Source organism: Carassius gibelio, chromosome B9 (genome assembly GCF_023724105.1).
Source record: "Carassius gibelio isolate Cgi1373 ecotype wild population from Czech Republic chromosome B9, carGib1.2-hapl.c, whole genome shotgun sequence".
Lineage (NCBI taxonomy): Eukaryota > Metazoa > Chordata > Actinopteri > Cypriniformes > Cyprinidae > Carassius > Carassius gibelio.
In genome coordinates, this window is record NC_068404.1 from 6,890,906 (window position 1) to 6,918,096 (window position 27,191).

Consider the following 27,191-nt stretch of genomic DNA (forward strand, 5'->3'; position numbering starts at 1 on the left):
AGTCTTGTAAGTTTCATTAAATATGCATTAATGAACCATAGAATTAACACATTGGAATAACAGACTATATTTTTTTCAATAATGCAGTATGACATTATAGTATGGATTTTGTTTAGATGTGTGACAAGATATTTATAAAAAAAACATTCATTACAAATATGCTTAAAAACATTACCCTCAAACATATACCTCAGATCTGGAAACCATACGATAGAGAGATGGATGGATGGACGGACGGACGGACGGACGGACGGATAGATAGATAGATAGATAGATAGATAGATAGATAGACTTTGGGAAGCATTGATCTACTATTGTATAAAACAAAGCCACAGGGCAGATGGTTATTAATTTGCCAATTTATACCTTTACCTACCTTTAACTATCTCTGATGCATAATTATTGACACTTCACATAAAAAGCATATCATTTATGTACAAATAAAGTTTCAGATTACATAGATTCACACAAAGAGACACACATCTGAAAAAATTAGTGTAAAGAAAGACAATAAGTGTAAAAATCAGTTTCGAGTAAATAACAATAATAATAATTTTTCCATAGACAAATAGATTTTCAGCAATAAAACATATCCACCCTGAGCTCGGAGTTAAGTGATGATGCTTCTGTAACGGCGTGGTTTATAGCTTAATTCCCAGTGCAGAACTACATTACCCATAATTCTGAAGAAAGTTCCACCAATCAGAGATGCTGGTGTTACCATGAAAACTAAATTTCTGTATTTAACTGACATGTCAAATTCTAAATATAGACTTTGTTCTCGTTAGGAAGCCGACTGTGCTTCATCACAATTCTCTGGTAAATTCTCTCTTAAAACAATAAAATACTACCTTCAATTGCAAGCTGATCACACTCCCATCATTGTCTCTGCGCTCAACTTCTCCCAGCCGCCGCTCAGGTTTGATTACTTTCGCCTGCTTATCGACTTGTTTTTATGAAATGAACGGACGTAAGAGCAGCTAACTTAGCTGCTCACTGCACGGCTCAGTCACTACAAGGTGAGACGCGCTTCATTTTCATTTGTATGTCATATTCCAGCATTCATCCCATGTCGCAGATTAGTTACAAACCCATCGAGGGATGTGAAGATGCGGATCACGCATGATGTTATCACAGGCCTGATGCTAATGCGCGAGCCAGCTGCGTCTGTAATGAAATCATCAGGCTTTGGCATTAACCACACAAACACATCTTTCTGATAATGCTTTTACATGCATAGTTCGTAAATAAAATCTGCGAAAGTTCAGTCATGATGCCTATCCCGTGGCGATACCTGAAAATGAAAATAAATGAATCATCAAACCAAAAATGACACATAAGCGTCAGATACGACATGATTGCAGATTAACTGACGTAGTGTAGAGCTTTAAAACGTGTGTTATAAGAGTCAAATGGCGGATTGCCGTCGTGCTGTCGGACTGTAGAATCGTGATGGGTCGTATTTGAAGCATTATTGACAGAATTGCAAATACTGAGTATTGAAATTAGGGTGTTATGGAAAGGGACCACATCATGTGCATTAATTTTTGCACACAGCCTCTGCCCCTTTATAAGCTGGGAACAGCCAGTGATCTCATAAACATCTGTTGGTTTCAGGAAATCATTTGACCCTGCTGATGCTCACATGCAGCAGCCAGCTTCATCACTTGCTCATGCTGATGTCCTCGTCTTCCTCATGAAGACGCCTGGGGTTCAGGCTTTCTGTTAATGTGCTCTTTTTGTTCTTAGAATTTTTTTTTTACCTTTGCAGTCCCCACCTACACACAATCATGCTGAAATGCATCAAAGTCTGACCTATTTCAGCATTCAGGTGTGAATGCGTGTTCAGTCAGAGAGACTAGCTGATTCAGTGCTGTGGAAATGCTCTGGTCCTGTAGAACTCAAGCTCTTCTGCTCCGTCAAAAAGGCCTGCAACCAGCTGCAACACACCTCTTCACGATAAAGGGATAATTCCCCTCCAAAAAGTTTTTCTTTATAATTTAGTCATGTTTCAAAAGTGTAAGACTTTCTGTTTTCTGCTGGAAAATGTTGGTGATCAAATCATTTTGGTTCCCACTGTGTTCCATTGCATGGCCAAAAAACAGATGTTTCCCCAAAATATCTTCTTTTCAGCCCAAAATGAAAAGTGTTGTCATTTACTCTCCCTCATGTTGTTCCAAACATAAACATAGTGTTTATATATATATATATATATATATATATATATATATATTTCCTAGATTTTATCATATTTCATGTAAATAGCAGCAGACATAATTTAGAATCCTATATAAGGGAATTGATTTTTTTTTAGCTGTTGTTGAAATCAGCAGTCTGCATATTATTTCAACTCTTTTGTTTCTATATTGTTTCCAAGATCTTTAAGTCAATTTTATGTTTATATTTTAGTTTTGTATTTCTCCATTGATTTCCATTCAATTGTCTCCTACTGGGATTGTCTTTCACAATTGTCTTCATGGGATTGTTTCCCTCATTAAAGCTGTTAAAGGGATTGTTCACCCAAAAATTAAACTTCTTCGTGGTGCGCACGCCAGAGTCTGATACAGAAGAGAAGAAATTATTGAACAAGGTCATTATTTATTTATTTATTTATTTATTTGCACACAAAAAGTATTCCTGTAGCTTCATACAGTAACATGATGGTTGAACCACTGATGTCACATGGACTATTTTAACAATGTCCTTACAATGTCTGTTGTGTAGTGTTGTGATTCTCCTTGTGACTGGTTTGGTTCATGACTTATAACTTTAATAAAGACCTTTTAAAATCCCTATGGGAAAAATACTTCAGAAACCAAGGCCGCTGGAAAAGTAGGTGTGCATTGTAGCACTCTAGCAAAAACAAACCGTCGATCCGTAGTCCTTGAACAAACGTATTTGTCAGTCCATAAACAAATGGTGTATTATAATTAGACTGAGCAAGCATTCGGAGAGAGATTTAGTTTTGAGGCCTTATTAACCCACAACAACAGGTGAATACACTCACTTAAACTGCTGCTCAAGAGCTAGCTATCTGCATGTGACACTTGCTTCTTATTTATTTTTTTCTCTGCTTTATCAGATTTTGTTTCGAATACCTCTTTGCTTCTTTCACGCAAGCTTCTGCAGTGCTCAGATAAGATCTCAGTGCTCCTGCACACCGTTTCGGTTCAGGCTATGTGAGAAAGTGATAACAGCCTGACATTCGGCCGTCATATAGCCTAGACCTATATTTTTCAATCATTTTGGTGTACCGCACACACACAGATGGCCCAAGATAACTTGTAGGCTGTGCGCTGAAGGTGTGGATTTTTCAAATTTCACCGTTAAGGTAATTTTCAGTCTTCTCATATTCACCCCTGTGTTACTGGCTTACTGGAGCAGCTGGAACTCCCATATATTACCCGTAAATCATGTGATAATCCAATTTAAAGGCATAGTTCACCCAAAAATGTTAATTCTGTCATCTTTTACTCAACTTCATGTTGTTCCTAATGTTTGTTCTACTGCAGAGCACAACAAAATGTTTTGTTTAATTTTCCATGTAATGAAGTTAGTGGGTTCCAAAATCAGTATTACCTTTAAAGTCTATTATTTTTGGATTTCATACTTTATTTACACTAGGTATGTTTATATGCACTAAATTTCATAAGTCCAATCTGATTTCAGATGATGAGAGTTCTGTTTATATGATCCCTTTACAATCATTTTTACACAAATAAAATGTTTGTAGGCTAGTTCAGAATCAGCAAAAGCCAAAGTGTTAAATATACAGACATGAATGCTAGAAGAGCTTTTTTTTATATATATATAAATATTGAGTAAATCAGAAGAGCAGAGCAGAAGAACACTAATATAAGAAAAAAAAAAAGAATTATATAATGTACTATATAATAGAAGTATAGGAAAAAATTGTAGTTGTTTAAATAAATGTACAGATATGTTATAAATGTGCAGATATGTTATTTACAAAGTATCCAATTTGCAAGTGTACAAAGTTTGGATTCAGTGTATAAATTAGGGTTGGGCATCTAGGGTATAATGCCGATTCGATACGCATCTCGATACAAATTATCCGATCTGATATATTAACAATACATTTGTGGCATTTTGCAATGCAATACGAAACTATTCACACCCATATCATGATACGATGCGATAATTCAGCACTAGCTAATTAGATCAAGTTTATGTGGTTATGTGAAAGAGGATGAGGTGCCATTGAATTAGTTTGATTATTTATTAACCAAGTAAATCCAATACTTTTTTACAAACTGGCTTTTCTCTCAGAGCCAGAGTGTCGGTTTACAGTAGAGGGCCATTTTAGAACACATGGCACATATTAAGTATTTCCAAGATAAAAAGAACGTATAAGTGCAATATATACTAAAAAAAAAAAAATCTTTGTACTCTTTCAACAGAAAAAAGGCCTGTTCTTCCAAAGTGCCTGTTGCCTGGTCTTCATTCGGCATTGTTGTGTCACTGGCCTCTTCCTTTAAAATGCATAAACATGTAAAAATAATGCATTTCATATATTATTAGTTCTAAACTGCAATAACGATCTTTAAACGTTCTTACCTCTCCATTCATCTGTACCACCTCTGTTATCTTCATGAATACTATATCCTTGGCATCACTGTCATCCAGAAAAGCCAGGTCTTTTAAACGCGGATCAAGTGCTGAGGCACAGTGGAGAGTGCCTTCAAGAAATGTATAATGGCCATCAAAGTCCTGCGTGAATCTGTCTTTCATATGGGAAATAACCTCTAGATCACTCTCATCTCGTTGGAATTGTCTCTGCTATTTGGTTTGGATTGGAGTAGTGTTGTCACGGTACCAAAATTTCAGTATTCGGTACCGATACCAGTGAAAACCCACGGTTCTCGGTACCAATTTCGGTACCAAAGCAAAACACAAAAATATGCCAATTAAAAAAAAAATAAACACTTTTTATCACTAAAAATAAAACCAATGACATTCTTTATACTAATTTACAATAGTGTTTAAAGTTTTTCTACAAGTAATACAATTATGAAAAATAGTAAACAAGTTTCACCCAAATTTAATTTGTCTTTAAATTAATGAAATTTAAACATTTTATTTTTTGGTAAATAAAGGGGATTTGCCATTAAAATTAAAACATGAAAGAACTATTGTGTGATTTAATTCTTTAAAAAATAAAGTTATTAGAATGTTGTCAACAGTAGTAGCAGTATCACATACATTCTACTAAATAATACTAATGTTTCTAGCACAATGCCTTTACTGATTTGCTGAAATCAAAACAGGGACGGTAAAAGATGAGCGCCAGCCAATTAAATTGCCATTTGCGCATTAGCTCCGCCCAATACCAGAGAAACCGGCTTATCTTATGCTTGTTCGAAAAAGTCGAATAATTCTAAATGACAGGAGAAGACAACAAAGAATACAGTTTACATGTAGCACATTCATTCAGCGTGGTAAGACTCTCGCTCTCTCTCTCTCTGTGCATGTGTGAGAAACAGCGCTATCAGCAAAGTGACGGCGAGTCGTGTGTGTTCTCACAGAGTTTACAGAGCGTCAAATACAGGTGTGCTGTGTATTTCGCCATGCTTTACCATGAATACCTTTAAATGGACACTGGTTTTAGTCAAATGAAACAATAAAATGCTTGTGAAGTGACTTCAGGGTTGCCAGGTTTTCACAACAAATCCTGCCAGTTGCTTCTTAAAACTAGTCCAAAACTACCCCAATCGCGTTTCCGGGAGGTTCCCCGATAAAAATTGCTTCCCGGGGATAAAATATAAATTTTTGGGAAGGGTTTCCCTGGTAAAATTAGCATTTTAGGGGCTAAATATCACGTTATTGGTATTGGGATTGCTTCAAACCGCAGACATGAAAAACAACCGCAGACTTGGCAACACTTGGTTTTGAGAAGCAACTGGGCAGGATTTGTTGTGAAAACCTGGCAACCCTGATCTGAACGCACGTGCTGGAGATATACTTCTAATTACAGGAGCGTCTTTACTGATGAGATGTACATGAAAATCGCATTCGATTTTTTGCACAGCCCTAACATAGAGACGTCGTTGCTGATGCTGCTCTTGTTAAATTTCAGCCTCTGGATCTGATTCTGGATCATAAATATACGCTGAATCTGACTGTTAGCCATGGTTTGTTTTGGATGATGTTTTTTTCCTCAGGGTAATGTCACAGCTTCCAAACGCTCTCAACGCAAAAGCTTACTCGCGCTCGTGATTCTTTAGCTCCGCCCACACGTCACGCCTCCAGGTGCTCGTGTTTTTCCGGGAAAAATCGGTACAGACTATCTTTCTCTTATAAATATAATAAAACTATAGACTTTTTGGAGTTATGAAGGATTCAGTACTACTCTATACTGTAGGTACTCAAGATTAACAGGATATTGAGTGAAAACGAGCATTTCACCCCCCCTTTAACTGAGAAGATGCGCAAATAAACGCTGGAAATGAAAGTGGATTTGTGCATCTTCTCAGTTCACAATGGCTCTGTGTAGTTTTTTATAGTTTGTAGTTTTTTTGTGTAGTCTGTGTAGTTTTTTTATTAAATAATATTTTTAAACCTATATCAAGTAAATAAAATACAGTGTGTACATGCCATGTTATATTTTATATACTGTTTGAGTATGGTACCAATTTTGTTGTTTCCTCCAAACATTTTACATATTCTTAAAGATTTCTTTAGGTCTTGTCTCAGACCCAGTCTCTCTGGTCTCGGTCTTGACTCGGACTCAACCCTCTCTGGTCTCAGTCTTGACTCAACTCAGACTCAACTCTCTGAACCTGATCTTGACTTGAACTTGAATGAGCTGGACTCGACTACAACTACGACTACGAGTGATCCAGTATATTACTGTCGCTGGTGGGACATGTACCTGTATTATGCTGCTTGTATTTTGGCAGTTCATGGGAGAGATTGATTTGTTAAAATCTCTGAGAATGAATAAAATAAAGTCTGAGTACCTTTGCTTCATTTCAATTAGTTGTTCGGCCAGCTGTTGCATCACGGCACTCATGCACACATCCAGAGGAACGTACACATTCATGAGAATGAAAGAGAAAAACTCCCGCAGCAAGTAGAAAGGTTTACAGTTTATGAAGAGTGTCTCTAAGTTAGGAGAGCATACATTTTTCAGCGTTGTTACATCTGAACTAGGGCTGCACGATAATGGTTAAACTGATAATCAAGATTATTTTTATTTAAAAGTATAATCACGATTATTAAAAATGATTATTCTATCTTGCTGGAAAAAAGCCTGCTAAAACCAGCCTAAACTCTCCCAGCTTGGTCAAGCTGGTTTGAGCTGGTTTTTCCAGCTGGTATCCCAACCTGACCAGCTAAGGAAGTGGTCAAAACCCTTCTAAAACCAGCCTTCTGACCAGCAAAGACCAACTAAAAATAACCAACTAAAATAAGTCAACCAGCTTAGGTTGGTTTTAGGTTGTTGTTGTTGTTGTTTTTTTTTAGCAGGGAAATGCAATAACATTTCATGTGTCCTTTAACCAGCCTCCACTGACTATACACTGACTTCATGTAACCAACTATGATAATACAAAACTCATGGATTTGGTTAGTGTTTTGTCATCTGTATTCACATTACATTTTCCAAGTGACAATTTGTTCGCAAATTGGAAAAAGCCACTCAGATCGCACAGTAAGTTTGCTCAAAGATTGTTAATACACACTGAAAACTAACATCACCATGCCATTTTCAACACAAAAACGGGTAAAAACGGGTAAAAAATTCCAACTATTCCAATTTATGTGACATTTTTCCTCATTGTATTGTCACAGGTAGGAAAAGCGGATTTAGTCCTCAAACACAATAGACCCATTATTGGGTCAGTGAACGGTGAAAGTTTGATCATGGCACATTTGGTAACACAAACAGTACAAATGGCTTGGGAAAAAACAGGCATTTTATATATGACACTTTCATGTAAGCAGAATATCGCTGCTAGTACCTCCGACTAGAATGTTCAACAAAACATCCAAATAATAAAAAAATAAAAATATATATTGCCCTTGTTGCTTAATGTTAAGGAGTTTGTCTCTGGTCAAACTTTTAGAATAATGACAAAACAAACGAACAGAAATATCAGAAGAATTGCAGAGCTCTACGTCGTGGCTGCCAATGTGCGGCACCATCTTAATGTATGTTCAGTTGCATTCACTTATTTAATACTTGAGACTTTTTTTTTCCATCGATGATCACCACCCTTTCCAATCTAGTAAAATTTAATTCTGCTCAAGCTCAATTGGCTTTTGAGTCTGATTGTGCCAATTAATCTGGTATAAACTGAAAATTGTCTGTGCACCATGTATGCATTACTGCTGTAGGCTGGATTTAATTTTTGGTAGCTAGAATGAAAATGTTTATGTTAACCCAACTGTTTCACTTCAAGGAGAGGAGAAACTCCTGTCCAGCACCGCAGCATCATGGAAGCCTGTTCACGGATCAGAGGGGTCCCGTTAAAGAGCCGTGCCACCATGAAGAAAGAGGTACAGTGCTGACTAACATGATTCTATTGAATTCATTTCTAAGTTCATTCAGTTTCCAATAAGTTTTATGTTTGTTTGAGCAGACCATCCGTGAAGGCTCAAACCCGGGCCTGAAGAGCCTGTTGAAACACAAGAAGGAGCTCTGCAACGTTGTAGTTGAGCTGCATAATAAAGAACCACAGTCTCTATCAGAAGTAAGAATTGAATATTATGTATATTATATGCACTAATGCAACTGCAAAGGAATCATTTTTGCAGTGGTTAAAGGTATATTATGTGTTCAATAATAGTTAAGCTCAGTCTTGTCCCTCTTTTCACTTGTTTCCGTAAAAAAGCTAAAGTTTAGGATACAGTGAGGCACAATGGAAGTGAATGGAGCTGATCCGTGAACATTTCAATAGTGTAACCAAAAGACATAAGTAATATGTGTTTTAGGGTCAAAAACGAGACAATTGATTGTCTGCAAAGAGCTTGATTGACAGGCGATCTGACCAATCATAGCGTTGAATCCGCCATCTCACCCGACAAACAGATCAGACAGGAGAGTAGATTAACTTTGGTGTACTTGGACGTATTTACCACTGTACAATTATATATTATAAAAACTTCTTGTTGACAAATGGGTAGACTAGTGGTTTGAAGGATAGTGTGATCCTTAAATTACATCTAATGATTATTTTTGGTATTTGAACTATTGATACCCTAAATTACATTTTAGTGGGTGTCTTCTATAAACCATGTTAAAAGCATTCTAATGTACAGGGGGAAAAAAACAAATCATTTTAAAGCTATATTGATTTTTTTTATTGTTTTGGTACTTGACCTTTTCATCTTTGATCCATTGCAAATTGCATACTGATGTCTTCTATGTAAAGTTATATTAAATTTGAGAGCTTAATTTCATGACAACATAACACCACAAACCCTAAAATGACTTGCAGCTCAAATAATACACAAATTTCAACAGAAGAATGAAGGTAAGCACTTTTATAAAATTATAAACTGCACTTTTCTATGTTTTACAATTATTTAATTTGAAGTGCCTCACTCTATCATACATTTTTGCTTTCTATTCTTTTTTTTACTTTTGTTTTGGAGAAAACAAGAGACTAGTGTAATTTTTAATGTGCTACTGAACATAATTATGCAACAAATGCTGTTTATTGGGCTAAGCTGGAATAATACATACACAGATGTATCAGTTTAAATGTTTCGTGACCTCTTTTTGAGTTGAGAAATTTTGAAAGCCTATATGACAAGAGATATTGGTGATAAGAGAGTGGTTAAGTCAACTGGGACAGTTCAGCACAATGTGACTGTTGCATCTCACCTCGTTCTTTACATGACCATGTCTCATGAGGCTTGGGTGAATTGTTAAATTCAAAAAAAGAAATTGCAGTTGCAGCGTGGCACGTTTTCATTTTGGTTAGGGTGGCATTTTTCCGTGTGGCTTTGTAATTCTCATGAAGGAGGGTGAATTGTGCCTGCGGATATTGCAGTTTATTTGCACGCACTGTCTGCATTGCTAACTAAAGGAAATCAGATAATGCAAAAGCGACTTAAAGATACTGTACTGTATTTCCTGGGATTGTGCAACTTGTCTCCATCACTGTAGTCTAATCACCTGAGTAGTAAAAATGTAATCGACTGCTAGGCATGCATAGATATATGCCTGTTTTTTTATATATATATATATATATATATATATATATATATATATATATATATATATATATATATATATATTTTTTTTTTTTTTTTTTGTTGTGCGTTAACACAGTTTTTTTTTATATAATGAAAGTCCGTTGCTCATTGGCTCTGAATACACATACAGACATGGGGTCACAGGAGGGGATGCTTCTGATCAAAGTATTTAGGCTAAGCATCAACATTCACAAACCACGGTCCACTGTTATTTTTTACAGAAAAGAATACAATGAGCTCGTAATCATGATTTTATAAGGTGGAAAGGCAGTTTCCGATAGCATGTGAAGACCGCAGAGAAGCGCTTTCATTAAACACAATTGTGTGATTAATTTTGTTATCATTGTGATTTATTATTTTGAGTCGTATGGGACGCAGTTACACACATCCCTCTCACAATATATTGCTTTACACATCTATTGCTTTTGCCACTCAGAAATATTCAAGCAATCATGCAGCACGTATCAGAAGATCTACGCTCCGGCGCGGTTAGCGCTCACAACCGAGCCAGGGACTGCTAAACGGAGTGATCACACTAGTCAAACGAACCAGGGTTTGGGGGTTAAGATTGCCTAGTGTGAGCACACCCTAATTATTCTCCCGCACACACGAGTCTCCACCCGTCCCAAGTGTTGTCCCACGCAGCACTCTGCTGCGATGGATTCCATGATCATGCAGGTCTCTAATAGAAAGGTGCCTGTTATAATGTTATAATCGAGGCTCTGGACTCTATACCTTGTTTTTCTATAAAAAAAACTATAAAATATTTTTAATAAAAACGTTGATGTCTTGGCAGTGACAAATAGCTTGTTTGATATTGAATTTAATTACATTAATGTTATAAGTTGAGATTTAGCCTACAATAAATATTTTAACTGCTACTATGTAAAAAGTACTGCTGTAAAAAAAAAGCACCTTATTTGATTAAAGTGTTTGCAAACCAAATGTTATAAAACTTTTTTTCATATACTCTAGCACTTACATAAAAAGTGCACAAAACACTACTTTTAAAATGTATTATTAGTTGTGTGCATATCTATGCGATTAATTGCGAATAATCGCAGACAATAATGTTATGAATCATGGAAAAAAAATTTAATCGTTGCCCAGCACTATTATACACACACACATCTATATATATATATATATATATATTTTTTTTTTTTTCATCACTTGGTCATCATCTAGTCTTTTTTTTAAAAGTGGACTGATGTGTAAAGTTGGGTAATCAGTAAATAAGAAGCAGGTTTGCCTTGCTGAACTGACACAGCTGTTTATTGCATTCGCCCACAAAGATGTATAATGACTATTAACTACAATATAAATGGCTTAATTGTTCTCTTTTATAGGTACATTATATATGCTTACCTAGTCATTCTGAGGGGGAAGATTTTACTCTACAGGTATGTGATAGTTTGCACCATTTCTCTTTAAACATTGCATCACAGTATGTAAAAATTAACTATGAAAAGTAAAAAAAAAAAAAACTACAGAGAGAGAGAGAGCGAGTGAGAGAATTTTTGGATCCTACAGCATGTATTCCTTGATGTCCACAGGCTCTGACTTCCCTCTCCACTGAAATGATGGAGTTGCTTAGATCACTACATGTATACGCCCTTAAAGATGAAGAGATTCTCCTCCTCAAAGACCCCAAAAGGCCCTTTGAGAGAAAAGACAGTGTTTCTCAGGTATGATTTGCTTATATTATGCTTGAAAATTTTGAGTACGTTTATGTTTTGTGTGAGACGTTTTGCTGTTGTCGTTATTTTGGTATCAGGTGTCCTTTTATTGTTTCGTCTGGGTTTCTAAAGTTGTGGTGAAAATTTTGTGTGAAATTGGGTCTAAACAAAACTAACCTTGTGGTAGGCAGCCATGGTATTAAGTTTTGTACTTTTGAACATTACATAAAACCACAAGTGTTTCAGACATAACAAGAGATTGCATGCTTTTATGCATGTCAGGAAAAATAAGAGTGCCGTGAGAAGTCTTAAAATCAAAACTTCTCAAGAAATTGTCAGTTTTCAGGCTTTAGGTTAAAATAATTATGCAGAATTATATTTATCTTCCAGATTAACGTTAAGTTTATTATAACAATTTATATTGAGAATGTGTCATGACGTAAAGGCTTTTATCGTGTAATCCTAGCATTTGATGGATGTTTTTTTTTTTAAATGCAGTCATTATTTTTTTCTTCCTCAGGTCTGTTCAAGAGCTTTGTGCATATTGAGACATAGCCCCACTCCTCAGATTAGTGTTTGCAGCATACTGGGGTTGTTGGCTCGGTATGCAGCTGGGATAAGGTATGCACTGGAGTTGCAGGTTCTGCAGAGGGGCGCTTCAGAAGCTTGCCAAGCTGAGGATGATGACACCAATCAGTCTGTCTCTTCTATCGAAGAGGACTTTGTTACAGCTTTTGAGCATCTTGAAGAGGAGAATACAGGTGATTACTCGTGATTCTTACTTGACAGTCCTGGGATAACTTCCTTTTATTTTATTTTTATTTTTTTACACTACCATTGTGTACGCATAGATAGCAATAAAGTAAATGCTTTTGAACAGCTGCTAGTTCTGGATTGAATTAACTGTTAATAAGAATTTTGTTCTTATGAACTGTTCTCTGATCTTGCAGGTGGCCATAGTCAGAGGAGCCAAAGGGATGTGGCATCCCAGACTGTCCCCTCTCATTTAAGAGAATTATCTGGATCTCGCATTATTATAAGTTCCATACCGAGGAAGTCAGTGCGCAAGGAAAAGGCTGCTGCAAAAGTGTCAGAAACTGTCCTGAAGTCAACAACATGGCCTGCAAGTTCAGGGAGCTCGTATGCACTTAGCAGTCTTCCAAAGGGACACACTACTTCCACATACCTCACAGAGTCAGATGAGTCAGACTGCTCAAGTCCCAGCCCTATTATATTCCTGGATGAAGTTGGATATCAGAAGAGTCTTAAAGCAAAACTTGACATTCCCAAGATCCCCATTTTAAAGGATGGAGTAGAAGATTCTGACTCAGAAGTCAGTGAATTTTTTGACAGCTTTGATCAGTTTGATGAACTAGACCAGTCTTTTGATTCCAATATCAAGGTCCTTAAAGAACAGCCCCTCCCTGGCCGAACAAAGAAGCTTGTTGACAACTCTGGTTGTAAATTTATATCAAGGGGGTGTTCGACCACAGCAATGAACCCTCATAAGTTTGATCATAGGACTCTTCCAGCCAATGTCAAGAAACCAACTCCACTTAAACCAGGATCACTGTACGGTATTCATTCTGATTCGCCAGATTCCCAATGGCCTGTGAGGACTCCCTGCGAGGAAAGTGGGCCGCTTTTCAGTCCAGTTTGTTCATCTGCATTTAGCCCACTGGGAGAAGGAGGCTCCTTAGAGTATTTTTGGAAGACAGATGGAGATGGCTCAGAATTGCATAAACCACAGGACCTTTGCTCGCTGTACAAAACGTACTCTGATTTTGCCAACAACCTGTCAAAAGAAATACTTGGATCGGTCTGTGGGTACTCCTCCCCTGTTGATTTTAACATTAATAAGAACTTGAGCTGTGTGTGTCATAAGGAGTTCAAAAACACTAATGGGCATCTAATGAAGCTTTCAGACATCCAGGAGACAGTCACCATTACCAAATCTCAATCACAGTCTCTTAAGGATGGGATTCAGAAGTTTGCTACAGACTTGGTTGAAATGAGCCTTGGAAGTGCCTTAAGAGACTTGCAGAAAGGTGTGTCCTCCTGTACCACTACACTTTGCCATTTGGCTGCAAGACTGACTTCTTCAGTATTTCAAATGGCCTTTCATGAGATAGGTATGCGCCATGCATATGTGTTAAAAGAGCGTGCCATAAACGGTCTAGCCAGTTTCCTAGTAGGAGAAGCCATTTCTGGAGCCCTCAAAGAGTTCCTTTTTGTGAAAAAGCAGATTTTCAACAACACCGTCACACGATTTGCTGCAGATCTGGCTGAGGAGTTAGTGTTTGAAGGTATAATGGAGGTTTGCCAGTTTTCACATCCCTCAACTCCACTCACACCAAGTGACTGGTCGTTTGAGCAAGAGGAAGAAGTGGTTTCATCCTATGCCTCTGACCTGTCGGAGTCTGTTCTCCAAGAGGCTTTTATAGAGCTATCACAAGCTGATGTGACTTTCACTACACAGGCAGCTATCAGTGTGTCAGTAGACAACATTTGCTATGTGAGTGCTGAAGATAGCTCTCTGATCACAAAAACCTGCAGTGCGCATTCAAGCTATATTGGATCTCAGGCTGTCGCAGAGGCTGCAAATCAAGAGCAGGATGGTTGCACAGTGAAGAAAGCCTTGTATTGTGTGTCTGGTATGGCCAGTTGTGTTCCAGTTCCAATGGCTGGCAAGGTCATATCCCATGTGCATCACCCATGTGAAACTTCTCAGTATAAATCCAGTATTGGTCACGTATGTCAGACCAGTCCTAAAAGAACCATTTGTTGCCAAGTGGAAGTGGGTTCCTCAACCTCAGATTCCTCTGAAGCAACTCAGACTGAGTCATCACCAGGTCCTGCAAGAATCCAGGATGCCAGTGGTGAGGAAGCTCTTGGCAATCCATCCGTTGAAAAGGATTCCACCAAACCTTCGATTGGAAAGACTTTTCAAAACTTCTCTGGGAATATGGTGGACACTATAGTAGGGGAGGCATTTGATCTGATGCATTCTTCGACAAAAGTGAAGAAGAAAGTGGAGGATTGTGCAGACTTTTTAAGCAAAACTATAGCAGCTCGCATATCCACTCCAAGCCATGGGATTGTTAAATCAAACGATGCATCGACTCCCTCTCAGGTTCCCTTTCACTTGGTGTCAAAGGGCTCTTGTGACCCATCCTCCGGAAGTATATGTCCAGTCTCCAAGCTCACCCCAGAGGTCCGTTCTGTCGTGAAAATGGACACATTGGAAGTGCCCACTTTTGAAGTTGCCTCATGTGGAGGTAGAAAAGTCAGTGCAGGTGATTTTTCAAGCAGTAACTCTGGAAAAAAATCGACTGAAATCCCTAGCACTCCACCCTCAAGTCCTCAGCAGCCATCGGACGAGTACAGTGAGAAACAGGTCAGACAGTTCTCCAAGAAGCTCAAAGGTACGCTCGCAAAAGAATTTTTTCCTGCGACTCCTCCACCCACCCCTTATTACCCCCCTGCCGCCGACACCAAAGAAGAAGGTTTGGTTTCAGACAAGGCTGATTTCATAGTGAAACTCATTAGGTCTCTCTCTGAAGAAGCTGGCAGCAATGAAGATGAGGAGGAAGACCAGGAAGATGGTCCTCACTCTGGAAACTGCCAGGCAGAGCTGAGCCCTAACATCAGGAACAGAATGATCGAGAGGAGAGCACTCCATTATGCAGAGCGTTTGGCATGCCACATTGTTTCAATGGCCACTGAGATGGACACGCTAAGCTTTGGAGATGTGAAGAAGCTGGTGGATGATGAAAGCAAAGGCAGTGTCGCCTTGCATAGTGCACAGTTCTCTGAGCAGACTTTAAATTCCTTGTGGACATATGCTGGAGAAGTGGCTGGAGAAGTCATCAGTGATGTCAAGAAGATGATGAGTTCAAACCACTGTCTTCATAAAATGCTAAAAAGAGGATCTGTAAACTCTGCAGACAAACATCAGAGTGGAGAGAGCCTTTTGGGAAGTTTGACTTGTCAGTGGCCTGGTGATGTCCAAGTGAGTGGCAGTTCAAGTGGGATGTCATCAGAGTATCCAAGTTGCGAGAGTGTCACTGACGAATATGCGGGATACCTTATTAAGGTGCTCAAGAAAGAGGGAGGCAACCGAGAGCTTATATTAGATCAGTACGCCACTCGCTTGGCATATCGATCTATTAAATCTGGCCTGGCTCATGCGGCACGAAAAATAAAGCAAAGATCTCCTTTGAGACTTCATTCCTCTAGGCGTTTGCACAGTGATCGTAGTCCTGATGTTTCCCAGTTTACCACATCCAAGTCATCCCATGCTTCACTCATTGATGGAAAAGATGGATCGTCTTGTGAATCCCTGCCATGTGCTTGTCAAGACGGTCAAGACATGAGCAGTAATGAATATGTAGAACTTGTGAACTTTGCAGAGTCGCTGGCCTACAACATCACATGTGATGTTACTAGAAAGCTGAGAATGAGCTCTGTTAGACTGCCAAAATCACTCACTGATTCTTGCCTCTATAGAAAATCTACTGTTGAGGATATGCCAGAAAATCTCATTAAAAATACATTTTCATGCTCTCTTCTACCTTATACAGAATCTAACAGGCTCTACCATAGTACCAGCAGTTTGAATGACGGCAAAAGCGACAATGGTGTAATACAAGTCATTGAACATTATGCCAGGAAAATTGTCAATGACACATTGGAAATGACGCTGGGACCGACATGTGTTCAGGCAGCGGGAGACAGGAGGGCACTTGATCGCAATTCCTTCACAGAAAAGCTGGCTGAGGCATATGAAGCTTGTCGATACTGCCAAGGTCGAGACTGCATGTTTTGCAGTAGAGATGGCCGTCATGGTTTCCAGGGAGTGAAAATAAGAAGGCAACAAGAATCAGATGCAGTGACTGGGCTGGAAATTCCTAGAATACACATTGATTTGGAAAAGAGAGCTGCTTTTGCTGAAGAAATGGTGTCCAGTGCCATTGAGAAAGCCAAAAAGGAACTGAGCTGCACCAGTCTGAATGCAGACAGTGGGATCGGTCATGATGGCGCAAGCTTTGCAGAAAGTCTCACCACAGAGATTATGACATCTGCATTGTCCAACGTCTGCCAAACCGTCAATCTTGGGTACAGTGACACAGCTTGCACAGAATCATGCATACAGACTATCACTTAAAATTGCTCATCAGTTACTCACAATATGTGGATTTCCTAGATTTTGAAACCTTTTTTTTTAATTGGCTTATCATGAGTGATGACTTTGTCCGTTTCAGTACCTCCAGAAGAGAAGGCGTCAATGTGACGGAGTCAACGGTGAGTCAGCAGCTCAGTTTGAGCGTTGGTGATGACAGTCTTGGTAGTTGGTCCAATCTGAGTTTTGAAGAAGACCACCCAGATGAGAGCAGCAGCTTTCACCATCTTAGTGACAGGTGAAGTCCCACCACACTTACAAGCAATGCACAGCTCATTTAAACTTGAAATTAAGTATTGCTGGTCGACTACCACACTCAAGTTCACTCTGCTTTCTTTCCTTGTGCACCTTTCACAAGCATGTGGCTGAAAAGTACAATTTGGTGAATTAGCAGAAGAATTAATGGATTTACAATGACCTTACCAGTACAATATGGAAAGGAAAAAGTGAAGAAATTGTGAGGCTGAAATTGTGAAGTATATTGTCAATTTCAGATCTCTAAGATGTATAGTAGCCCTTTAGTGCATTTTTTCATACCATTTGCAGGCGTGTTTGTATTTCAGCGGAGGTATTTTGACTGTATTCACATGTTTAGTCTGACTTTTATCAGTTTAGGTTTTGGAGTAGGAGAACATACTGCTTGACTCATTATAGCTGAAGAACGTTTATTGTTCTTTTTCTTTCTTTTATATACAAACCATTTTACACTTTCTTTGAAGCCAAAGATGCTGATTTTCTCACCATTTTCCAAAACTGCTGAGGAACACCTAGGGCCTTTTCCAAATGAGCATTTAAGGATATTGTTTTCCTTCTCAGAAAAATGTACCGTAACTGTCTTTGGCTTCAAAACATGATGGCTGAGTCACACAGTCTTGTCTTTCAAAGGCATGCATTGTTTTGCAGTGTTTTTGGCTCCAGCGTCTCAATGGAAGCATTTTCTGTCAACAATTTAATATCTCCCAAGACACTAAAAGTTAGACAGTATGTGCAGTTTTTGTTTTGAACAACCCATGATACCATGAATATCTATCAAAATATTTATAAAAGGTGTGGTTGTTAGCTTGAGGCAGTGTTTCTGAGTAACCAATCATTAAAGTATCACTCTGTACTCCGTAAATAATCAGCGTATCCAAATATAGATGATAGTTTACAGTTTTTTTCATGCCCTCAACTGCTTTATCGTTCAGTTAACATTAAGCATTGTTAGAAATATATGTGATTCGGCTGTTATTTCTATTCTTTCTTGTCTCATCATAACTATTAATGACTATGAGAGTGTTAATACAGCTGTTTTAATCAAATATATTAATATCAAGATCAAATATTGTGTAAAAAAAAAAAGCTTCTAGCAGGTTATCTAGATTTACTTTGAAATGATTTTGTAGTGTTTCTTCTTTTTCTCTCCCCCAGCAGTAATGGAAACAGCAGTAGCTGGAGCAGTCTGGGTTTAGAAGGCGAGGTTTATGAAGAGCATTTGTCCTTCTCTCCATCAGACAGGTTGGTCTATGGAAAGAGGCACAGCATAGCCAGCGTAGGCTGCTCTAATTACTGCATGATGTCATGCAACGTTTTATCAGCAAGTGCTGAAAACGTATCTGATATCACCTATTAGAAACAAACCTTTGCATTGTTTCTTCATTCAGATGATGGAATTAGTCAATTGGATCTTTGTGCATGTGTTGGTAGAGATGTGGGAGTCGGAAGTGTCGGGGGGTGGGGGTGATGTTGGGTCATTGACTTCACTAGTGTGTTATGATGTATTTTTGAAAGAATGAACAATCTGTCTCTATTGCATGCTTCCTGTTCGAGTGAAAAAGGATGTCCCAGCCTCTAAATCCTATGCGAGTTCAGGTCCACAACATGAATCATGTGCATTAGAGTACATCATGACTCACTTCATACAAAAGCAACAGTTTTCTTTATAATAGCATACATCAGTCACATAAACATAATAGTTGAAGAAGCATTATAATTTAATATTTTGCACTTGCCGTGTCCTTGTTTCCTTTTTTACAAGCACAAACAGTTATAGAATCATATATAGAATCTTCTTGTAAACAATTTAATTTAAACCTGCACTAGAAAATGGCGATCCATATCAGAGATGGGCTGATATGGTGATATACTGCTGATTTATCTAACAATATTGCATGTTATCAGTTATAAATTATTGACTGCTTAGGCCAATACAGTATGTTTCATTAATATTTCTGTATTTTGTAGTTGAGGTTATTCATGGTATTCATATTTGCAGGGATTTTGCTGGTGATTATAAAATTAAGAAACACCGTGAAAATGTGCTTTTTATTTGGCTCTTAAACTTTCTAAAGACTTTGTGAGGAGAAATACAATAAATAGACTTAAGAGTTGGTGGGAAAAAGTCTCTTATGCTCACAAGAGTGCATTTATATAATTCAAAATGCAATAAAAATAATATTGTGAAATATTTCAATTTAAAATAGATGATTTCTAATATATTTTTAAAATTTAATTTATGGCTGTGATGCAATGCTAAACATTCAGCAGCAGTAAATCCATATTTCACGGTTTTTGAAACCATTTTTACTACTAAATGCCCATCCAGATCAGAGCTGGACAACAACTGTTTATGGTATAGTGCTGATTTATCCACCAATAATAAAAGGAAAATACATTTAAAAAGTATTGCATCAATATGTGTTCGCATGGCCGAGTCATAAACCAGCTCTGCTGCAGTTCATGCCATATTTATGTTAGTAATGGGAAGCTGGGAGCTCCTGTCACTCTCTTCTGCATGTGGTTTGTGGTGTCTTTCTCTTCCATCTGTCACTGAGACAGAAGTCTTACACCTGTAATATTTTTCACCTTACAGTGACGGCACTGAAGAGAAGGAAGCTGAGGCCAAAGAGGATTCAGGCGGTAAATGAAAACTATATCTTTTCTTTGTATTTTTCTTCCGCGCTTGTGTTTATTCTGTGGTCTGTTGTTAGACCTCAACTGTTAGACTAATTTCAGCCCCTATTTTTGTGCTGCCACTCATTTAAAGTGGTCTTACTTGGCCGAGCACCTTCAGTGCACCCCTGTCAAATCCACAAGACTATTTATCCACATTCCTAGTTGTCTAACTGTCAGAACGGCTCCATGTGGATCAACAGATGAGCTCAAGCAGAGTTCTGGGGCTGGCCTAGTTAACAGAGAGAGCGTGGGAACTGGTTTGCTGAAGTTTGTGCGTTTTCTCCGGGCAGGAGCAGTGCGAGTGGAGAGGGAACATGGGCCGACAGAAAGAGCTCTTCTTGTGGTCAGTACAGACATCCAGGGTCGAGCTGAGGACCCCCAGTTGACGGCTGTGCTCCAGTGGATTGCTGCCTCTATCGCTGATCTGTCTTTAATGCAGCTGAGCCAGTTCTCAGCCCAGGAGCTACAGCAGGTGAGAACACTTGGGGCCAGTTTTACTAAACTGCTTATTATTTTTAAAGCACAGACAGGAGGGGAAAATTATGATTTACTGACAATGAGCATATTAAAGAACACAGACACATCTTCTCATTTCCATAATGACCAGCACAATCTACCTATAGCAGTCCATTGCCTGATTGATTTAATACTCTCTTCCCATAACTCCTACAAATGCACATTCAATAAGGCGAGTCGCAAAAATAACTGTCCACACCTTTTCAATAAATGGGAAAACTATGTAACTGGTGTTACTTATTTGAAAAAGCAGCTCCGATATTTCTTGCTAATTAAGGGCATTGGAAATATATTTATTAATATTTACTTTATATTTGCAATAATAAAATGTATACTGTAAATATCATAATTTTTTTATAAATATTTCACAATACTTGTATTATTGTAGTTTTTTTTAAATACAGCCTTGGTGAGCATAAGAGAAAAATCTAACTTTTGAACCTGTGGAAAAAAAAAATATATATATATATTAGGGGTGTAACGATACGCGTATTCGTATTGAACCGTTCGGTACGAGGCTTTCGGTTCGGTACGCGATACGCATTATGTAGTACCGAACGGTTCGTTGGACTAATTAATTATATTTGGAAAATAAAAAAAGTGTGTGAAATATAATTTTATGTGTTCAACAAGGTAGCGCAATAACCCAAACGATGTAACAGGCAATGCACCTGACACCAACTTTTGTTTATGTTAGGCTACTGAGTCAGGCGCTCGCTCATTCAGTACGCGCTGAGACTAGAAATAGAAGATCCTCCAATAACCAACAGGTCTGGTGTTTGGGTGCACTTTGGATTCCCTGTAAACTAGAATTATGATGGCAAGAGAGTGGTGGATGAAAAAAACAATGGTTGCATCTGCTACATGACAGGGTACACCAGCGGGAATACAAAAAAAAAAAAAAACACCAGCGTGATTAAAACGTGTCAACTCATTTACGCCGACATCACCTTATTGTGTCAATATCTGGGTAAAGACGAAAAAAAGGAGAAACATACACGCAACAAACTATCCCCGCAGCATTTGGGGCAGACATTTCCAACGGATTCAAGCAGGGCAAAAGACATCACTGCGGCGATTTGTACATTTACGTTACATTTATGTTATAGCTGCGGATATGAGACCTTACTATTTACCATTCATTCTATCATCACCATTATAGTTTAGAGGGAATCCAAAGTGCACCCAAACACCAGACCTGTTGGTTATTGGAGGATCTTCATTGGTCTTTCTTTCTGGTCTGTTAAACGCATTGGCCATTTTGCAATGAGCCTTCAGCGCGTACTGAGTGAGCGAGCGCCTTAGTGGAAAACGCAGGTTTTAAGAACATGCAGTTGAGCCCCGTTACAATATTCCTTCACGAGCCCATTTCAGCCAGACTGTAATTCCTGCCTTGTTCCAAAAAACATAAGCCCTATAGAGAACCAATTGAGTAAAAACACACTCAATATAAAGAGTTATAGAGTTCCATATAAAAAGTTACATCTTTGTATTTGTTCATAACTACTACAACAATATAACATTTTCATTTTTTTTTCTTTAATAAGGAGCTGTTTTTGTTTTATACAGTATGCTGCTAAGAAAACACCATAGAAGATGGGTAAAGAATAGCTCCATCAGTTCAATGTAAAAAAAAAAAAATTGTTTAAAAAAAATCAAAGAAATTGATCTGCTATTTTTTTTTTTTTTTTTTGCTGTATCGTAAACGTACCGAACCATGACACCAATGTATCGTATTGAACCGAACCGTGAATTTTGTGAACCGTTACACCCCTAATATATATATATATATATATATATATATATATATATATATATATATATATATATATATATATATATATATATATATATATATATATATATATATATAGACACACGCGCACACACAGGTGCTTCTCAATAAATTAGAATGTCGAAGAAAAGTTAATTTATTTCAGTAAATCAACTCAAATTATGAAACTCCTGTATTAAATTCAGTGCACACAGACTGAAGTCTTTTTTTAACAAAATATAGTACAAGTCTTTTTTTTTTACTAAAACCCACATTCTGGAAAGTATGTTAATTTACTCTACATGTACTCAATACTTGGTAGGGACTCCTTTTGCTTTGATTACTGCCTCAATTCGACGCGGCATGGAGGTGATCAGTTTGTGGCACTGCTAAGGTGATCTGGAAGCCCAGGTTTCTTTGACAGTGGCCTTCAGCTCATCTGCATTGTTTGGTTTTTTTGTTTCTCCTTTCCTCTTGACATTAGCCCATAGATTCTCTCTGGGGTTCAGGTCAGGTGAGTTTGCTGGCCAGTCATGCACACCAACACCATGGACATTTAACCATCTTTTGGTGCTTTTGGCAATGTGGGCAGGTGCCAAATCCTGCTGGAAAATGAAATCAGCATCTTCAAAAAGCTGGTCAGCAGAAGGTAGAATTAAGTGCTCCAAAAATCTTTGGTAAACGTGTGCAGTGTCTTTGGTTTTCAAAAAACACAATGGACACCAGCAGATGACTTTGTACCCCAAATCATCACAGTCTGTGGAAACTTAACTCTGGACTTCAAGCATCTTGGGCTATAAGCTCCTCCACCCTTTTTCCAGACTCTAAGTCCTTGGTTTGCAAATCAAATACAAAACCTGCTCTCCTCTGAAAAAAGGACTTTGGACCACTGGACAACAGTCCAGTTCTTCTTCTCTTCAGCCCAGGTAAGATGCCTCTGATGTTGTCTGTGGTTCAGGAGTGGCTTAACAAGAGGAATATGACAACTGTAGCCAAATTCCTAGACACTTCTGTGTGTGGTGGCTCTTGATGTCCTAATGACCCCAGCCTCAGTGCATTCCTTGTGAAGTTCACTCAAATTCTTGAATCCATTTTGCTTGACAATCCTCATAAGGCTGCAGTTCTCTCGGTTGGTTGTGCATCTTTTTCTTCCACACTTTTTCGTTCCACTCAACTTTCTGTTAACATGCTTGGATACAGCACTCTGTGAACAGCCAGCTTATTGGCAATGAATTTTTGTGACATACACTCCTGGTGAAGGGTGTCAATGATTGTCAGAGACCATTTTGAAGGCTCAGGACCTTTGCAGGTGTTTTGAGTTGATTAGCTGATTGGCATGTCATATTTTAATTTGTTGAGATTGTGAGTGGGTGGGTTTTTGCTAAATGTGAGCAAAAATCATCACAATTAAAAGAACCAAAGACTTTATTTAATACACGAGTTTCACAATTTGAGTTGAATTACTGAAATAATGGAATTTTTCCTCGACATTCTAATTTATTCAGAAGCACGTGTGTGTGTAAAATGCCATACTCAGTGAACAAAACCCAGGTGAACATTTTTGAGTGGTTTTTGAAATTTGACTCTTAGAATCTTAGATCCTGTTTTAGCTCTATCACCCAACTCTAGCAGTATCTATCAGGATGTTTGAGATCCAAAACTGCTTAATTTAGCTTTTTTTTTTCTCTGGCTCCAGCTGCCGGCCGTGGCGCAGAGGCTGAGGGAGAGAGAGTTCAGGGTCGGTGACCTCCTGCAGGCTCTTCTGAGATACTTTGAAGAACGTCGCTCTGAGGAAGAGGTCGGGGACACAAGGAACAGCCACAAGAGCCTCTTCCAGTGGCTTCTGGAGCAAGCGTAAATCACCATCACACTGACTCCTGTCAGCAGTTAAACAATGAAGTTTCCTGTCACTTTACAGTGATCTGCAATGTATCTGCCAAATCTAGAGGCATAGCCAGTGGAATGTGTTTATGTGTTGTGTATTGCTTGTGCACCTTTGGCCACCCAGGGGGCACCATAGAAACAACTGAAGTAATCTAAGAGCCATTCGTTCAAGTGTGTGTATTGCATGCCGTGACCGAGAGTATCTTTTACTTGCTTTCACCTCTCTTTTTATCATTACATTGTTTTCTTTAAAATTAGACTGCATATCACGCTTTTGGCACGCCATCACTGATGCCTACCCGCATTTTGCTTTCACACCCTGCCAAAAAACAAAAGACGGATGGGTTTTATGAGTTGGTTTCTTGTTAGGGAATCCCCATGGCTGCAGGAAAGCTTATGTCATCTCCATACCTTTCCTTTACAGTGATGTTTGCACTTGTCGAAAAGACAAGCAATGCGATCCAGTAGTGCTCCAGGTCACGATTCAGAACACATAAGATAATCACTTGGTAATTATAACAAACAACCCTGTTTCAGCACATTTTTGCCAAAAATACTTTGATACCAGGCGTGACGGTTTAAAAATATAATTTCACTGGTAATTAGACAGAGATAGTTACTGTTGAAAGAATTCATCAACAAGTAGTAAATTTTTCATTCACCTCTTGTGAATCATACAGTTATTTCAGTGTGATTAGCTATTCATAATAGTGGAAAATCAATCAACTATTTTAGAGTGTAAAATTTAATTGAGTTGTTTACAACATAGGCTGCAATAATACTCCATATGATCTAACACCCTTAAAGAATAAACAAGTTTTAGTTCACTACAAAGTGAAGGGTCTTTGGTTGCCCGATTTACAGGAAAAACAAAAACATACTATTTAACTTAGCTTAAAAAGCTGCTAAACATGCAAACCCCTATGCCAAGTAAGGAAACCAGCAGTCAGATATTGAACCTTACCTACAGGGGAGTTTTTTTCTCATTTCCTCCTGGTGTTGTCCACTCATTGGAAGTTACTGTGACGCACTGGTAGTGCATTGCTAAATGAGGACACATCTGCAGTGGGTATATCTGAACTAGTCACCATCTCTACAATCTCTTCCATGTAAACCTCTTACTCACTGCCTGACCTTTGGTGTGCACAACACTGAATATTGCACTTTACTGAGGAATTGTCAGACAGGCCATTCCCTATATCTCTGTTTAGATTTCAAAAAAACACTCTTGTTATAGCCAAGCATAAACTATAGATTGATTAACTTATCAAGCCCTAAGGGACCAGTTGAAAGTGTTTTCTCACTGCATTTTTGTGCTTAAAGGAAAATCATTTGTTTGCTTGCTCTCATGGTGGTGTGAATCTGTATGTATGCTTTTTATATTGGAACACTCCTGACAGGCTCAAAAAAACCCAAAAAATTTATCCATACAACTTATGTGCAGTATTCGTAAATGTAAAAGTTTTCTTGCAGTAGTTTTTGTATTGAAATTGAAATGACCTAGCCATCCAACATTTACAATTTTTTTCATAATGTTTGGTTATTACACACATATCGTTGAATTAAATCTGCTTTGGCTAAGTGGATGATAAAGAAAAACTAAATGTATTATGTGGCTTCAGATATCTTCTATATGGAAGCCTGTTTCCACCACTGAATAACAAATAAAAAAGGTAATTGTGAGGGGTTTTTTTAATCAGAATTCTGACTTTTTTTTTAATCAAGATTTTAAGTTTACATCTCACAAAAAAAGGTCAGAATTGCGAGATGCAAACTTGCAAATTCAAGAAGAAAAAGTGGTAATTACCTTTTTGTATTTTTTATTCAGTGGTTGAAATGGGCTACCATGTAACTTTTTTTGTTTTTTTTGTATGAACTTATGTTATATAGTGTAGCGATTACATTAAGATTCATCAAGAAGAATTACTGAGGAAAAATTGGATATATGTTTGGAACAGCAATGAGAGTGAGTAAATAATGACAGACGTTTAGGTCGTCTGTTCCTTTAAGTGTCATATTTATGAAGCTTCTGAGATTTGTTTTACTCGGATACTGTTATAGTGTGATTCAATGATAAGAGAAGTTTACTGAGGCAATGATAGTTGTGAAGTTTGTTGTATCTTGTGCTTTCTTTCCTGTAACATGCATGACGCACTTTCAGCCCATGCTTCATGTACTTCTCTTTACGCGTGCATGGATGTACTTTTCACTGCTGATTCATGATCTTGTGCATGGTTTAAATCCGCTTATGCTTAAATATGCTCACATGACCTGCTACAAAAAAAAAAAAAAAAAGCATTTCTGTATTCATGCTGTTGTGTAACATCAGCGCTGCCAAATATGTTTGGATCTGCACTCAAACAGTATTTGTTTACATTCTTTTGAAGTGTTTTAAAACCTGCCATACACTGTGTCAGACATTTTCACATGAGAGCAGTATCACCTTAATCATAATGTGGGAGAGCGACGAAAGCTAAATCCACATACTAACATTGACGCTTGAGTAGATTTGAGAAGGAGTTGGCACAAGCACACCGTGACCATCAGCGCTGCCTCATTTTCAGTGGGATTGTATATGCATCTGTGCTCTTGCAGTTATTGTAAACTTTAATGCTGTAGATGTTCTGCCCTTGTGTTCTTATTCCCCTAATTTGTGTGTACATTCCTATCTTTCACAAATAATTTGTTGCTATTTTGTGTTAAAAGTAAGGCTAGATGTATAATGCAGAATACACTCCATACTAAACAGATGAATATTTTGTTACTTGTGCAGTGTTCCTCCATCCTGTCTCATAGTATAATTTGTATAATATTGCCAAATAAGATATTTAATAATTTATGTAAGTATTAAGTTGCAATGGTGAAAACACTACTTGCCCCCCCCCCCCCACGCACCATCCCCCCAAGTGAAGTTGCTGATTAGTTTACACATTTAAGCTTAATGCACTACACCTGTACACTGTAAAAAGCTGTGGGTAATAAAGCTTTTTCATTTGAA

At 38.0% G+C, this 27,191-nt stretch overlaps 1 protein-coding gene across 2 annotated transcripts; it reads left to right on the forward strand.

Moving 5' to 3' along the window:
- The first annotated feature begins 853 nt into the window (after nucleotides 1-853).
- LOC127964760 (A-kinase anchor protein 11) lies at nucleotides 854-27,191 on the forward strand. 2 transcript variants are annotated; one of them, XM_052565081.1, is made up of 12 exons: nucleotides 854-1,019; nucleotides 8,424-8,520; nucleotides 8,604-8,714; nucleotides 11,574-11,627; nucleotides 11,781-11,912; nucleotides 12,424-12,664; nucleotides 12,854-17,021; nucleotides 17,168-17,323; nucleotides 18,499-18,582; nucleotides 19,937-19,983; nucleotides 20,310-20,491; nucleotides 24,006-27,191. In XM_052565081.1, exons 2-12 carry the CDS (start codon nucleotides 8,458-8,460, stop codon nucleotides 24,165-24,167), a joined length of 5,400 nt encoding a protein of 1,799 aa, XP_052421041.1. In that variant the 5' UTR covers nucleotides 854-1,019; nucleotides 8,424-8,457; the 3' UTR covers nucleotides 24,168-27,191. The 2 variants fall into 2 exon arrangements, with proteins under 2 accessions (XP_052421041.1, XP_052421042.1); XM_052565082.1 differs by lacking the exon at nucleotides 18,499-18,582.

Coding starts and splice junctions, on each gene's coding strand:
- LOC127964760 (XM_052565081.1), top strand. CDS start 8,458: ATGGAAGCCTGTTCACGGATCAGAGGGGTCCCGTTAAAGAGCCGTGCC. Junction 11,628..11,780: donor GGGAAGATTTTACTCTACAG/GTATGTGATAGT, acceptor TGATGTCCACAG/GCTCTGACTTCCCTCTCCAC. Junction 17,022..17,167: donor TGCCAAACCGTCAATCTTGG/GTACAGTGACAC, acceptor TGTCCGTTTCAG/TACCTCCAGAAGAGAAGGCG.